Source organism: Giraffa tippelskirchi, chromosome 4, assembly GCF_054371585.1.
Source record: "Giraffa tippelskirchi isolate mGirTip1 chromosome 4, T2T-mGirTip1v1.2.pri, whole genome shotgun sequence".
Taxonomy (NCBI): domain Eukaryota; kingdom Metazoa; phylum Chordata; class Mammalia; order Artiodactyla; family Giraffidae; genus Giraffa; species Giraffa tippelskirchi.
Genome location: NC_137278.1, coordinates 36226563 through 36243500, shown reverse-complemented (window position 1 = coordinate 36243500; position 16938 = coordinate 36226563). Strand labels below are relative to the sequence as shown.

General features: G+C 44.0%; 1 protein-coding gene across 1 annotated transcript in view; it reads left to right on the top strand.

Annotated features, from left to right (window-relative positions):
- Nucleotides 1-955: 955 nt before the first annotated feature.
- The window catches only part of CAPN13 (calpain 13), a 77775-nt gene continuing 61792 nt past the window's right edge, over nucleotides 956-16938 (top strand). Inside the window, exons 1-3 of the mRNA XM_081590466.1 lie at nucleotides 956-1153; nucleotides 9368-9446; nucleotides 11097-11212. Coding sequence (XP_081446592.1) covers nucleotides 956-1153; nucleotides 9368-9446; nucleotides 11097-11212 — 393 coding nt within the window. The remainder of the gene's footprint in view (nucleotides 1154-9367; nucleotides 9447-11096; nucleotides 11213-16938) is intronic.

Sequence of the window (16938 nt, the reverse complement as noted above, 5' to 3'; positions counted from 1 at the left end):
GCTTTCCAACCTATCTTCCTGGCCTTGTCTGTCAACACTCCTTATCCCCAACCCGCACCCCACCGACCCTCCAGCACCTCCCATTCCCTCTGACACCCATGACCTTTCCAATCCAACTCCTGGTCCTCCATGTACTTGCTACTCAGGACACTGGAGGGACTTTTTTTTTTTTTTTTGGAGGGACTTTTTAAAAATATTTATTTTATTTATTTACTTATTTTTCTGTCCTGGGTCTTAGTTGTGGCATGTGGGATCTAGTTCTCCTCAGGGATCAAACCCATACCCCCTGCATGGGAACACAGAGTCTCAGCCATTGGACCACCAGGGAAGTCCTGGGACTTTTTTTTTTTTTAATCTACCTACCAGTGCTCTACCTGGAAATTTCTTTCCCCCCAAGGCCAATCGCAGGGTGAGAACTCGTGGGAGAAACATCCCTTGGCAGTTCCTAGCTCCTCCTCTTTATAGCCACAGGACTTTTTACACATTTTTAAGTAGACAATTTCTGTTGAATGATAGCTAGTTGTTGAAATGTCTAATATATTTTGCCACTTGATAACGAGCCTCCAGGGGATAAAGATCATGTCGTATTTATCTTTGAATTACCAGCATTCAGAAAAGTGCCTGGTACAAGGTCAGTACTCAATAAATGTTCATTAATGTACAAATAGTCTCTCATGCATGTAAGAGCATCCTGAGAAGCTGTTCGGTAGGCAGATTGAAAACTGACCTGGGAGGAAGTTTTCTTGGATTCTAGTCTGGGCTTGCCCCCAACCAACTGGCTTGGTCCACAGGGACAGAACTTACCTGGTTCTAGTCTCGCTTGTGAAGGTGGCAGACAACTGAATTCCTTCCAGGGCTCACATCCAGTGATGCATAGTACTTGACAGTTTATCCCTAAAAATACCTCTTTTTCTCACCCAAAAGGAAAGATCTGATACCTCTTCTAGGAAGAATCATGGCACATAACCAGCAGTTTCCAGCCAAGACCCCCATCATCAAATTCAAGGAGCAGGACTTTTACTCCTTGTGGGATCATTGCCTAAACAGAGGGCTGCTGTTTGAGGATGAGACATTCCCTGCCGAGATTTATTCCATAGGTCTGCAGCTCCTCAAGGGAAAAAACCTCTCCAACCTAAGCTGGATGCGGCCAAAGGTGAGTGAAACTCCCCACCAGGGACATGCCCATCTCCTGGGCCCTCTGACTGTCTCCCATGGTACTTCCCACTGAAAGGATGGGCTTGAGACCTTTTTTTCAGGACTGGCCCAAACCAAACTGGAAGGAGACTGAAATTCATCTGATTTCAGTGGGATGGAAAGACTCTATACCAGGAAACAGGACCCCTGGGTTTTAAGCCAGTTCTAACACAGCATGTCACTAGGTTGCATGCCTCAGGATTCTCACATAAAAAATGGGGAAGCAAGGGTATGAGGATTGTAGTAGTAGCTGTAGGGTCTCTTCCATCTCCATAATCGAGCCCCTCTGTCAGTGTTCATCACTCTTTATTCTGTTCAGGTATCAATGTCTTTTTCTTTTTTCTTTCCTTGTTAGAATTTACTCAAAGGGAAGATAACATGTCAATCACTTGTACAATAGGATGAATTTCAACAATCGCCTTGCCTCTCTCATGAGTATTTGTATTTTTAGTCTTGTAAAGGCTGATCACCTATAAAAGAGTTTTAGACATCAGTTGTAAAATTAAACAGGTATTTTGTGGCAACGTTCAAACTCTTCCATCCCAGTAGATGACCACTAACTCCACCTTGCAGCCAAGTGAGCCCTCTTGGTTTTTCTAGAACTATCTCAGTTTCAGGACATGAAGCTCCAAGGGAAATTTCTTAGTCCACTAAACATTCTTGTGCTGTCATTTTCAATGATACAAAGGACCTGGCTAAGGGCCACTTTGAGGGCACTGATGCTCAAACATCCTGTTCATGCTTCCAAAAGCAGACAGCAGAACCTAGAACAAGAGGACAGAGTATAATGTCTAGTAAGCTAATGATTATAATATCACCAGGGTTACTGAATGTGAATGAAACGCCAAGCACTTTGTGGAACATACTCAGTGAAGCCAAGTTAGGTTATACAGAATAGGTGTTTTCTGATGACAGAACAAGACATAGACCCTGGAGTAACCATCTCTTGTCCTAATTCAGGACCGATATTTAGCTTTGGGGAAGACGAGGGTGAGTGGGGATCTGATAGGGTTTAGGATGCTGCTTAGTTAAGATGAGGGTGCTTCAAACTTCTAGGATCCATCTATCAGCCAGAAGCAATAAGTCCCCAACAATGACTCCCTTCTGGACTTCACTCCTAAGGAGAGCTGAGCAGAGAACTCTATTTAAAGCTTGGAAGGATTATATGTTTCCTCCCTTTGTTATTTTCAGATGAGATTCTTTTAGAATGTTTTTTTTCACAAGGTACTGAGCAATAAATGTGAGACTATATTTATAGTGTTGAAGAATTTATAACATTTTTATTTAGAAAGGATTGAGTTTTTTATTGTCTAATTCCAGCAACATCTCAACTTGTGATGTCTTTTGGGGTCAAGGAGAAACTGAGTTAAATAGAAATGAAATGACTCACACAGAGTCATTCCAGGAACCCAAAGTAGAGGCAACCAGGGGCCAAGTACATTTTACTCCCATTCTTCTTCTCACCCAAAAGCTTATCCATCCAAAAACTCTACCAGGGGATCATTTTTCCTTCCCATATTTCTTTTAAAATGTACATGTGGATATTTCTTTGTATCCCTTATCGCAACTGGCAGCACTTAACACCCGTATCTTTCAGAGCTTTCCATATGTCTTCTCTTTCTCTGTCTTTTGTTCTTTCCCAGTTTTATGAGGGAACAGGTTCAGACAGGTGATGTAGCTTGCACGATGTGACATAGTTAGGGAAAGAGCAGGATTTAAACTAAAATTTCTGACTTCACATACTATGCGTGTGCATCTTCAGTTGCTGTCATGTCCGACTCCTTATGACCCCATGGACTGTATGTAGCCCACCAGGCTCCTCTGTCCATGGGATTCTCCAGGCAAGAATACTGGAGTGGATTGCCATTTCCTTCTCTAGGGGATCTTCCCGACCCAGGGATCGAAACTGCATCTCCTGCATTGGCAGACAGGTTCTTTACCACTGAGCCAACTGGGAAGCCCCCCACATACTGCACTTTTCCTCATATTGTATTTTAGGCTCCTGTTTGCTACTAATAATATTTTGTGTGTCAATAGAATCTCCTACTTTGTCTGAGTAACCAGGAATCAATCTCTATGTTCTGCCCTTCTTTTCATTTTTTTAAGTGAAAAGAGTGAGGATAAAAATGGTACTAGTGCCTAACAAGATTATTTTAAGGAATAAATGAAGACAATACATAGAACATTGTCTAGCACATTGTAAGAACTTACTGAACACTAGTTATTGTTACTCTGATTAATTTGAGAGGGATGGCATAGAGTAGCAGCCACAGGGGCCATCCCCTAGGATTCTTTCAGCTTCAGTCTTCAGCCAATTTTAGCAGACACTTTTAAGGAGAAATGTGGGTCAGAGGAAACCATCTGAGGAGCCCAGAGGAGGCTGGCAGGGAGTGTGCAGGGTGCTTTTCCTCTCACATTCTGCTGTCTATCTCTATTAGAAGCGTGCCTCCCAATCTAAAGCTTGCTCAGTGCCTGACCAGAGACCTGACTGGCATCCCCTAAACTTCAGTTATATAGCAGCTGAGGTGGCACCAAGGCTCCTTAGGCCATTTCTGCATTCTGTGTTTTCTAGACAATGGGAAAGCAACATACTCTAGGCATCCGCTAAACCAGCATGGATATCATTCTACCTCAAGTACTCATCCAGGCTTGGTAGGTTCAGCAACAGGGCAAGAGTCAGGGAAATGAAACTAGGCTTGGCTTTCTGCACAAAGAAGAAAAATTGCTTCTCATGTAGTTCATGTTCTCTCTATCTCCTTTTGTCTACCTCTTCCTTCTTCTTATCTCCTCTCTCTAACAATTAAACCTGACCCATTTTGCTACTGTAGAAGCTCCTCCCATTGCTTCCTTCAGCTTTTCTGGGTTTAAGGTATCAGTAACCCATTCCCCAGACCTCCCTTCCCCCCACCAGCAGGCAGTCAGGCTCCATAAATGCCTGTGACTGTGCCCAGAGCAAAAGGTGCTGAAAGGACCCAACTCCTCAATGCTTCCTGCAACCCCAGCCTCAGGAAGAGATGATGCTGGGAATCACACCTCTACTCAGAGACTCTACATGAGATTTCCTCAAACTAAATTTGGTAGAGTCACTTTCTTCTAAAAATTTTATCTCATGAATAATATCAAATTCCACTTATCAAGCATGTCTCTATGCTAAGTATTAATCTAAGCACCTTACATACAACATTTCATTTAGTTGCCATAACAGGTCTCTGAGGTAGATGATATCGTGTGTGTGTATGTTAGTCGCTAGTCGTATCTGACTCTTTGCAATCCCATGGACTATAGCCCGCCAGGCTCCTCTGTCCATGGGATTCTCTAGGAAAGAATACTGGAGTGGGTAGCCATTTCCTTTTCCAGGGGAGCTTCCCAACCCATGGATCGAACCCAGGTCTCATGCATTGCAGGCAGATTCTTTACCGTCTGAGGTACTAGGGAAGCCCAGATGATATTATCCTCATTCAATAGATCAGCATCATCCAATAGAGCTTTCTGTGAGGATGGAAATGTCCTTTCTGCCAATACAGGAGCCACTAGTCACATGTTGCTATCAAGCAACTGAAATGTGGTCAGCGTGACTGAGGTGTTGAAGATTTAATTTCATTTAAATGTAAGTAGCTAATATAGCTTGTGGCTACCATATTGGAAAGCACAGAATTGTAGATGTAGATCTTCACAGCAGAGTCACCAATATATCAGAGTAAGAGATTGAAATTTCATCTTTGTCTCCATTCTTTAGTGAAAAACATGTTCATTACACAACTGAAGAATGGGCTGTGGGCCCAAAACAGGTTCAGGGTTCAGCACCCAGCCCCACTGTGGATTCTGGCCTGTGGCAAGCCCAGAATGTCACTTACCCAGATGATAACATTCATCTTCCAAGTAACCAGAGCAGAGTTTCTGAAAGGACCATTTACTAGAAATGACTCACCTTGGTTCCAACACAAGTTGTCCCAGAAAGGAAGGGGTTAACAAAGTGACGCTCCAAGCATAGGTTGTGAAGGCAATAGGTAACAGAAGGCAACAGATAGGGAACACGGCAACAGACAATTAGTATAGCACCAAAGAACTTTGATTCCAATAAAGCAAAGTTCTCTAGCAAAAAATAGAAAAGGGAGTGACGCTGCCAATTGGCCCTGCCTGAACTCTGGCCACCGGCTAAAGGGGCCTGTGTCTGAAGGCCAGCATGCTAAACCTGGAGTTTCCTCATCCCAGAGCAGCACCCCGTCCAGGGCAGGGCATGAGCAGCCCTTGAAAAGAATACAGGAATCACTGTCTAGAACATACGAAGTGATGCCACATTAGAAAGACACCTCCAAAGATGACTGCAGGGGAGTGCCTGATGTCGTACCACTTCAGATATGGGTGTGGGTGTGGATGCAGAGGAGAAAAGGGAGGCAGAGAGGGGTTGTTAAAGATCTCCTATAGGATATAACCAATAGTAACTAGACAGATATAGCCTGTGGCTTCATCTATTATGAGGAATTGGCACACGTAGTTATGTAGGCAAGACGTCTCACAATCTGCTATCTGCAAACTGGAGACCCAGGAGATCCGACGGCATAGTGTAGTCCGCGTGGGAAGGCCTGAGAACCAACAGGGCTGATGATGTCATCCCCAGTCCCTGGGCAGCAGTCAGGCAGAGAAGAGGTGCATTCTCCCTTCCTCTATCTTTTGTTCTGTTCAGGCCCTCCATAGATTGGATGGTGCCCATCCACGTTGGGGAGGGCAATCTTCTTTACTGTGTCCCCTGATTCAGATGCTAATTTCATCTGGAAGCACTCCTTTGAAATAATGTATAGCCAAATATCCAGGCGCCCCTTGAGCCAGTCAAATTGACACATAAAATGAACCATCACAGCTTCTTTCTGTACGGATGATATTGCAGAGGCCTCAAAGGGCCAGTCCATGTCACAGAATCAGAAAACACTGAGGACTCTGCCTGCTGGTGTGGTCCATGGCAAAGGCACCATGTGGGTGGAGTGTCTAATGCACAGCCTGCCTCCTGTGTGACCTAGGATAAATCACTCAGCCTCTCTGAACCTGCTTCTTGCCCTGCTGAGCCTTGGAATCACCAGAGGTGCTATGCGGATCCTGAACTCTGCCTCCACTGACCTACAGAATACAGGTTGTGGGAAGGCGACATCCAGCAGCCTGCATGTCTGCAAAACTTCTGGGTGATTCTGAGTCACTCCTGGGGTGGAGGCTGCCCATCACCAGTCCTGTCACACTCCCTCGCCGTCATGGTGTGCCCTGCCCACCTGGTGACCGGGCACCTGCCTAGAGCCAGAGGATTTTATCTTCCAAGCATACTGACCTGTTTTCTCTGAGAGCCTGGTCTCAGAAAGCTGGCCCGGCAGACTGAAATGCTTCTGGGTATAATTTCTGTCTCCTCCTACTTTTGCTCTTTGGGGATTGCCCAGGACCCTTCTTAAGCCAGGGTGAGGAAGAAATGGGTAGCTCAGGAAAAGAGACAAAAAATGCTAGTTTTGTGCCCAACTTTGATGCACACACTTCTAGTGTTTGTGCATGAACTTGATGTTGATGACTGAGTTTTGATTTGAAATAATTGCCATTTAATCTTCAGAACGTTCAAGTATCCTGTTCCTACTTGGCAAAAATTTCAGTTTTTTAATTTTAATATTCTGGTAAATCAGAAAAAGTTGTGCATTTATGAAATGCCTTGATGGCATTTACTGGAAAGAGAGCAATTATTTCTCTTTTGGCCTATGTAAATGTCATTTGATATCATCAGATATCCTGATAGGAATCCATCCTGGCGTCCTACATTTCTGTGGCAAACCCTACTTGATGATAGTGGGTTAGTTATATAATTTATTGTTGATTCCCTTTCCAGGTATTTATTTCAGCAGTTTTCCATAAGTGAAATCAATCTGGGGTGTGTGTGTGTGTGTGTGTGTGTGTGTGTGTGTGTATCTTAGGTTGGGCATCCAGGCTGTGCTGGCTTCTTAAAATAAACAATGACAGGATTTTTTTTTTTTCTAACGCTGAAACTGCAAGCGACATAGCAATTGTTTATTCCCTGAAAATGTGAGAGAACTCAGCAACAAAATTGTGTGTAGAAGCCTTGATAGAGATATTAGGGAGATATTCTTTAATCATTAAAAAATACTATATCATGGTTATTGATTTTCAGGTGATTTACCAACTTGGATCACTTTTTGGCCATGTTAATTTTTGTTCAACAATCTTCAGTATGTTTTAAACCGATTAGTATAGAATTTTATATCATGTTTTTACATTGTTAAAACAAAATTTCTAATTTTATTTGAAATAAGATTCTCTACCATATTAGCCAAAGGTTGGGTCTAAGTAAACCTTCTCCCCAAATACAATGTGCTGATCTTGCTATGTTTCTGTTTTGTAATTCACCAATTGTTCTCTTTATCATTTCCTTCCACCTATATTTGTGAGGCTCTTTTTTTCTTCCTTTTATCTGTAATTCAACTGTGTAATTCATGTTTTTATTCTCTCTTGTTTAATAATGAATGCATTGGAGACACTAGGTTTACCCATGAGTGTGGCCTTTTTAATTTTGCAAATATTACAGAAGCAGGGAATCAATATTTATTGAACAGGCCCTTTGTCTGATGCTAATATTTCATATCCTTCCTCATTTGTAAAATAATGAAGACTCCTGTTTGGCAAGTCCATCAGGAGATCACTGTGAATGAAGCATCTCGTCCTCCACGAGGGTTTGGTCACAGCAGCCGGGACATCATGACTTTCTCATTTGATGCCCATTTTCTTACACATGAAGAAACCGAGGCTCAGCAAAGTAAAGGAAGTTGCTCAAGGTCACCCCAGGAACAATGCAGACAGGATTCCATACCAGGTTCTGCTCTTCTGACCCTGAGCACACCCACCCCTGCTCTGTGTGTCAGGGTGGTAAACCAGGAGTAAATGACAAAGAAGCTGCAGCATTCTTTATGCAGTGGTCAAGAAACCTGAGCCAAAGAAGAGCCTTCACCCTCTTCTTTAACTCCCCTGAGTGGAGGATCTCCAGCCAGCCTCCAGTAAGACCTTGAGTTCCCTCTTCCAGTAGAAAGGGAGGGGACAACTAGAGCCACTGCAGCACCCCAAGTTGCTTTGACAATGGGAGAGTTGCTCCCTCCAGGGCCCTGTGACATCTCTGCCCTTCCTGTTGGTGTTAAGAGAGACTCCGATTTCTGTGCAGCCAAGGGTAGGGCAGAGGGTCAGCTCAGTGCCTCCACTGCAAGGACCTGGGCCTGAGGGCCCCCCTCGTGGTCATCAGAGAGGGCCAGTTGTATGCAGAGAAGATGGTGGGAGGAGGCCTGGTGCGGTGGGCTGGCTGACTTGTTTGCAGGCACACACACCTTTGTTTGCCCCTTGGCGGCTCCACCAGGAAACTGGAGGGCAGTTTATGAAGGGCTGACAGGTCTCACAAGATACAGGACTCCACATGTTCATGGCTGTTGAGCAGACGAATCCATTTCCACTTTGCAGCCCCGCTCTCTGGGAACTCTTTTGTCAAAAGAAATGACACAGAAACCATTATACCAAATCATGCAAATCCATGCAATAGAGATCCAGGACACAGAGAGGATGCTGAGGAAATCCTGTGGGCTCCTGGTAGCAGGAAAACCTAGAGGCTGCCTGGGGTCTTCCAGAATCAGTCTGGGTGTTAGCCAGGGAGTGGGCAAAGACCTGAGTAATACACAGCCTGCATCCTGTACAGCACGTGGCTGGACTTGACCCTGGAGCTCAGAATGCCCATACTGACTTCTGAGAGATGACATTTCACAAGGAAAGTGTGATTATGCTTGTTAAAGTTTCCTCCAGTAAATGCATCCTTTTCTTTCTTGGTTGTTTGTAGACTCTTAATGAAACACTGCTGTTGGGACCAGGATGGCTGATCATTTGATGTAAGGATCCTGGTCCTTATCTCCTCATGCAGTCTGCCCATGCATTTATTGCCTACCTGGGCAGTTACACATACACCCCTCTGACATCTGCCTCCCTGTTAGCAATAAAACCTGAAGAACGAGGGGAACTTTCCTAACTCAGATCCTAAACACCTCTTTACGAACTAACCTCTACCCTTCAAAGACAAGGAGAGTGATGTTTTGGGTACCACAATGGGACACAGAGGGATAAAAGATGCTCATGGCTTTCCCCCCTCCTCTTTTCTAAGGATTTATTGAAGGATAAATCAGAGCCTCTCTTCATCCTGGAAGGTGCGAGCAGATTCGATATCCAACAAGGAGAGGCAGGTAAGAACTCAACCTCTTTCTTCTCGGCCCTGGATGGTGGCAGGCTGCCCAAAGTCCACCTCTGAGCAGCGGTGGGTAGAAAGGAGTGCCCCTACCCAGTCCCACAGAGGTCGGCACCCTCAGTGTTGCTGTGGTTGGACCACTCACATCAAGGCCCTCAGTCTGCAAATCAGCTTAGCAGCGGGTGTGCAGAGCCCTTTAGGGAGAGGAATTGTCAAAGAGAAGGAGGAAACAGACACAGAGTTTAGTCTGAATACTGAGTAGAGGGAAGTAAATATTTATTGAACTTCTGCAAGGCTTTGTTAGATACTTTGCACAAAATATTTCATTAATCCTGCAATATTCTCATTTTACGTATGCGGAAGCAAGGGGTCCAAGGGGCACAATAATGTCTTTCACGTCACATAAGCAATATATGACAGAGTTGAGTTTGAATCCAGGGCTGTGTGACTCCCTCCAACCCACTGGACAGGCACAGGGCGGAGTTGTTGCTGAGACTTGAGTGTGGCAGGAGATGGGGGGCCCATGGGCGGTAGCAGTTGTGGCCATGCAACACCCCTGAGCAAGAACCCAAGGAGTGGGGGGTGAGACTCCTTGGGGTGGGCAAGTGGGCATGGAGCCCAGAGACACAGCAAAATAAGATACAACACTTGGGACTCCCCTGGTTGTTCAGTGGCTAGGGCTCTGTGTTTCCAGTGCAGGGGGCCCAGGTTTGATCTCCAGTCAGTGAACTACATCCCACATGCCAGAACTAAGACCTGTGCAGCCAAATAAATAAATAAGACACAAGCCTTCTGAGAGCAAGCTCTATGTCCTTAGAACGTCACTTTCCAATTAATGCCCCTGCACTTGGACTTCACCTGGTGAATTTGATAGAAGCCTGCCTGGCTTGCGGTCTGTGTTGGGTAAAGTCCCCTCCAGCCAGTAGCCTCCTGACGGGAGAAGGGCCCTCTCACAGGGCATCCTTGTGGCTTCTGCATCCGGCAGCATGTCTGACTTGAAAGGGCATTCAAGCCGTTGTGTGACGGTGGAAAGAAGACTCAGGAGAAGGGGGTGAGCTTGCTCAAAAGGGCTCATGGCCACCTTCAAGGAAAAACTTAAAGCCATGTTCCCTCAAGGGGGGAGAGAGGAGAACCCAGATATGGGCTGGAAAGGCCCCAACACCAGGAGGGACTGAGTAAATATTAGCAAAGAAAAACAGAAATCTGTTCTCCCCAATTTTAGAGCGCACCGTTGCCACTGATGCTGGCAGCAAAATTTGCTCTAACTTTGGTTCTGGGCATCTTGGGGCAAATGAGAATCAGAAGTCAAGTTGGCACATCAGCTTGGCCGGGACACTCCTGACCGCACTACCATCACCATCATACCAGCAGCAGCAACACCACCATCCCCGTCACTACTCCACCCCACCCTCACCCCATCACTTGCATCACAACCACCACTATCTCCATAACTACCACCATCACCTCTATGTTGCTTGGAACTGACCCCAGTGAATCTTTCCCCTAGTTCTCCTCTCTCAGACAGAAAAAAAAAAAAAAAAAAAGGCATTATTCAGAAGGAGGTGCGATAACTCTGAGCAGTGCATGGAGCGGGGCTTCCAGGTATGTCCAATCAGCTTCTCATGGCTTATGTCCCCCTCTCCTCCAGGAGATTGCTGGTTCCTAGCGGCACTGGGGGCCTTGACACAGAGTCCACGGTATCTGCAGAAGATCCTAATAGACCAAAGCTTTTCATACCAGTATGCGGGGATTTTCCATTTTCGGGTAAGTATGCTGCTGGGATGCTCCTTAAACGGGATTCTCTGTGAGCCTAGGGAGGCAACTGTCTTGAATGTTCTCTTGGTCTAGCACCCTGAAATGTGGGAGAGACACTTGAGTGTTAGTTAATGTGTGTTAGCTCCTCAAAAGTATTTGAATTCAGGATCTGACAACACATATGGAAGATAAGAGTTAAAATGTTTCCATGTAAATACTGGGTTGGCAAAAATGTTCATTTGGGTTTTCCATAGCATCTTATGGAGAAATCTGAACGAACATTTTGGGCAACCCAATAAAAAGCATGGCAGAAACAATCAGCCAAAGAAAAGAATTATTGATTAAAGACCCTGTACATCATTGAGATTTTGTCTGTCTGTCCCTGTGCCACACCCTGTTGTTTTGATTACAGTAGCTTCAGAGTGAGTTGTAACAGCTGGTGGCATAAGTTCTCCTTCATTATTCAGTATCTTTCCCTCAAAAATATTTGATTTTGTTGATTCTTGCACATTTATTCTTCTGTGAGAATTTTTAAATCATTACATCTAATTAAAAAGAAAAGCCACCATGAAGCAGAATAGAGCAGCATTAAATTTATGTATTAATTTGGAAAAATCACATTTTTATTATTGTAATTATTCCTTCCCAAAAGCACAGTATATCTTTTTATTTATTCAGAACTAGTTTTATGTCCTTCAATAAAATGTTATAGTTACGTTTTGATATTCCTTCTATACCCTTTTTGTAAATGTATTCTCAGATATTTTACAATTTTGTAACTAACATGAATGATTTTTCTACGTATATGTTGATGAAAAGAGAATGCTAGTCCTTTTTTTATATTAAGGTGTATCTAGCCACCTTATCAAATTCTCTTATTCTAATTTTTTCTTTATTAATGTCTGGATATTTTTTAGTTATCTAATATTATCCATAAGTAAAGATAATTTTGTCTCTTAATATTTATAGAGTTATTTTGCCTTACTGTATTAATTAGAAGACTGTAATTTTGAATGAGGTGACAAGAGTAAAATTCTGCCTTCTCTTGATTTTAGTGGCATACTTTCTTGGTATGCCATTCTTTCAATCCACTTTTGGATTCAATTTGCTAAAAATTTATTAGAATTTTTGTATCTATATCACATGTACAACTGGATTCCAGATTTTTGTTGTTTTTCTTTGGAGTTATGCTAGCTTTTTAATATGAGCACATTGAGATTTACTTTAATCTGAAATAATTTGTACAATGGTTGTTAATCGTTGATTGTCTCTTCTTTGCAAGTGAAATAGACAATTGTTAAATTTTCTGGACCTATCTCCTTTTAAAATATGATTTCTTTAACTCTTCCAATGTGTTCAATAGCTATTGATCTGCTAGGGCCTCTTATTTCTTCTGGAGTTAATTCTTGAAATTTATATTTTGCTGGGAAAATCAACTGTTTCTTCTATAGTTCTAAATGCATTGCCCCAAATTTGCTTATATAAGACTCTGAAAATTTATTTCAGTCAGTTCAGTCGCTCAGTCGTGTCCGACTCTTTGTGACCCCATGAATTGCAGCACGCCAGGCCTCTCTGTCCATCACCAACTCCCGGAGTCTACCCAAACCCATGTCCATCGAGTCCGTGATGCCATCCAGCCATCTCATCCTCTGTCGTCCCCTTCTCCTCCCGCCCCCAATCCTACCCAGGATCAGGGTCTTTTCCAATGAGTCAACCCTTTGCATGAGGTGGCCAAAGTATTGGAGTTTCAGCTTCAACATCAGACCTTCCAATGAACACCCAGGATTGATCTCCTTTAGGATGGATTGATTGGATCTCCTTGCAGTCCAAGGGACTCTCAAGAGTCTTCTCCAACACCACAGTTCAAAAGCATCAATTCTTCGGCGCTCAGCTTTCTTCACCGTCCAACTCTCACATCCATACATGACCACTGGAAAAACCATAGCCTTGACTAGACGGACTTTTGTTGGCAAAGTAATGTCTCTGCTTTTAAATATGCTATCTAGGTTGGCCATAACCTTCCTTCCAAGGAGTAAGCGTCTTTTAATTTCATGGCTACAGTCACCGTCAGCAGTGATTCTGGAGCCCAAAAAAATAAAGTCTGACACTGTTTCCACTGTTTCCCCATCTATTTCCCATGGAGTGATGGGACCAGATGCCATGACCTTAGTTTTCTGAACGTTGAGCTTTAAGCCAACTTTTTCACTCTCCTCCTTCACCTTCATCAAGAGGCTCTTTAGTTCTTCTTCACTTTCTGCCATAAGGGTGGTGTCATCCGCATATTCCTCTAATTTGTGGTTAAGTCTACTTTATCAATCTCTTTGCTATATGTATTTTTAATATATTATCCAATGGTCATAAATTTGATATATGCAATCAAGTTCTCTGATTTACAGGTTATATAATCTGCAGTTATCTCTTTTGTCTTGGCTTATTTTTTGTCTGTTTGATTTGTCGTATTCTAAAAGAAGTGAATTAAAGTTCTTTCCCAAAGTTATAGTTTGGAGGGTTCCTTTTATGTTCTGACTTTATAGTTTTCTTGCTCTATTCTTTTGTACCCAAATATGCTATGTTTTTGCTCTTCAGTTTTTAGAATAAAACTTACACAATATCCCTCTTTGTTATGTATGAAGCTCCTAACCTTGACTTCCTCCTCACCTGATTTTCACGTTGCTATTCTAGATTCCTGTTACTTACATTTCCCTGTTATGTTTTTGCTCATCCTTTCACTATCAATTTTACTTTCACTATGTTACAAGTATGTTTCTTGTCCAAAGCATATTCAAAACTCATTGTTCACCATTGTTTCCTTCAGCCTTCATCTCCCCTTAAGATTTTTGTTCTAACTTCATTATCATTTAGTAGGAGTAATTCCTTGAATAGTTTCCTCAGATTACATGAGTAGTTTTTCACTTGCTCTTTCTTAAAAACAGTATTTCAATAGAGTTTAGGATTTTTGGATTACATTCCTTTTTCTCAAAAATCTGTAAACATTTTTCCATTGTCTTGTAGCTTCTCCAGTGTTGCAGAAGAAATATCCAATCTATTTTCCTGACCTTGTATGCAATACATTCTTTCAAATTGCAAATTTGTATGAGGCACTCTCTCTCCCTGGTTCAGAAATTTCTTTAGAATATGTCCAGATGTATGCCTCTTTATAATTAAATGTATTTATTTTTAATTGAAGGATAATTACTTTACAAATATTCTGTTGGTTTCTGCTGAACATCAACATGAATCAGCCATAGGTATACCTATGTCCCCTCCGCTTGAACCTCCCTCCCACTTCCCTCCCCATCTCACTCCACTAGGTTGTTACAGAACCCTGGTTTAAGTTCCCTGAGTCATACAGCAAGTTCCCATTGGCTATCTATTTTACATGTAATAATGTATATGTTTCCGTGTTACTCTTTCCATACATCCTACCTTCTCCTTCCTCCCCCACCCCGCTGTGTCCATAAGTCTGTTTTCTATGTCTGTGTCCCTTTGAAGAATAATCTTGCCTGGAATTCAGTGAGCCCTTTCATTCTGAAGACCTGCCTCCTTTTTCTGCTCAGCTGTTTCCTTCCATTTTTTTTTTTTCTGGGCATCCTCCTTTATCCTGTTTTCTCTTCCTGAAGTCCAATTATTTGCATGCTAGGTCTTAGCAGCAGCAGCAGCAGGTCTTCTAAAAGATGATGCTGATATTACTGGTCCAAGGATCACACTGAGAAGTTAGCCAGAGGGGGCAGGGTTTAGCTGTGTCCAGGCTCACCTCAAAGCTACAAGTGGTGGAGATACAGGTGGTTAGGACAAATTGAGGTCTAGGCAGGGTATGTTCTGCCCTTCTGGAAGGTGAAGAAAGTCCCACGGTCCTCCAGAAATAGCTGCAGTGCTGACCTCTGTACGTTTGTTCTTTCTGAGTTTGGGCATGGTTCTCAGGAAAAAGGCCTGTATCTGGGCAACTCGGATGCTTTGCCCAAAACACTTCTGGTTTCCTGCAGATACCTGGGTGCTGGTCAGATGGCCCAGGCTGCTTGTTAAAGGGTGCAGACATTATCTAGGGGCCAGCCCTCCTCATCCAGAGAAGTGAACTAGGAAACACAGATCGCTTACCTCATTCTTGACCACCGCATTTTCATCAGGCTATTTGCATCCTTTCTGGGAACAATGATCTTATCTGAGGTTCCCTTTGTATAGGGAGAGCAAGTCTGGTCAGCTCTACTGGCGTGGGAAGGTGCGAGTGAGGGTGGAACAAACCAGAGGGGCTCATTGAAGCCAGGACTCACTCATTCTTGATGGCCTACTGTGTGCTGGGCACTATCCTAGGTGCTGAACAAAAAGGCTATTGAAAAAACAGTTCCTTCTTTCAAAACTGTGATCCTACTCTCACAGTCTCATCTGATTCCAGTCACAGTGTGAGGTAGTTCTTACTCTTACCAGCATTTGACAGATGAGGAAACTGAGTCACAGAGAATTAAGTATCTTATCCAATAGCTATTGCTCAGGATGAAAAAACAAAACTAGGCCTGGAACGTGGTTCTACTGACTGGACACTGGCTACTACACTTTGCTGTCCAATTAAACTCAAATGGATCTGGACTTCTGGTACCCTCCATCCAGGAGCCAGGGCTAGCTTCCTTGGTGCTTCAGACATATTCAACGATCTCACGATAGCAGCATCTCTGTTGGCTCCCCACTTCACCCGCCTGTGCGTCTGACTGCAGGGGGGATGCAGACCCACAGCTGTGAGGACACCAGCTCCAGTGGACTGGTTCATTAAAGACTGCAAGAATACCTTCTTTGTTTTGTCTCCCCTGACATCTTGTTCTCCATCGCTGCTTTGATAATGCATCCTCATGTGGGTGCAACAGTCCAACACCTAGGACATTCAGCTGTGGACAAGGCCACGTGGATGGCTCCCCCTCACCACGAGCAGGTGATGGATCACATCCACCCGGCCTTTCTCTGAGCCCCGCTGTTGGAGGCTTGCCTGTGTCAAGACTCAGGCCTAAAACCAAAAGCCCTGTTGCTGATCCAGAGACCAGCAAACAAACTCCAAAAAGCTGGCTTTGTTATGAATTTTTGTCATTTGGCAGTGTCCCCGGGTGAACCATTAAGAGTTGAATGCTGAAGATTAAACCAGTCTGTTTTGGAGAGGAACATCTGGTTTGTTTGCGCTCTTGGCGGCAGCAGTGCCAGCCCGCTTCATTTTCATTGCTGCTGCTCTGATGGCAGGGCCAGCTGGACGTGAGGATAGGAGGGCCAGGGTGAGGCTGAAACTGCTCAGTCCTCCCCAGCAACCTCACGTTTGGCGGCCTCTGGGCCCTGCCCACTCTCTGGCTACCATCTGGGATGCTTTCCCACCTCCTTGCCACATGCAGGAATCCTGCCTGTCTTCCCTTGAGCCTCCAGCTCCCCGAAGGCTCTCCTTCCTCATCAGGACACTCCCAGTCACCCATTCTCCTCTGCTATCAGCATCTGCTCCCACTGCTCCCATTTTGTACACAAGATGTACCTGGAGCATCTTGCGCGTGTCTGAAGCTCACAAAGGACGTGCCAAAGTGAGGCAGGAATTAGTAGCAAAGTCCAGCTAGACCCGAGACGCCTTCCTCCCTGCCTGTGTTTTCCTTGATTAACTCGACCTGTGACTCACCTGTCAGTGGAGATGACAGGTCTGTCCCCTGTCTGCCAACCTGGGCTGCGATTTTGATCTGCATAGACTTCTTGTTGCACTGTGGCAATGGTGGTAATCT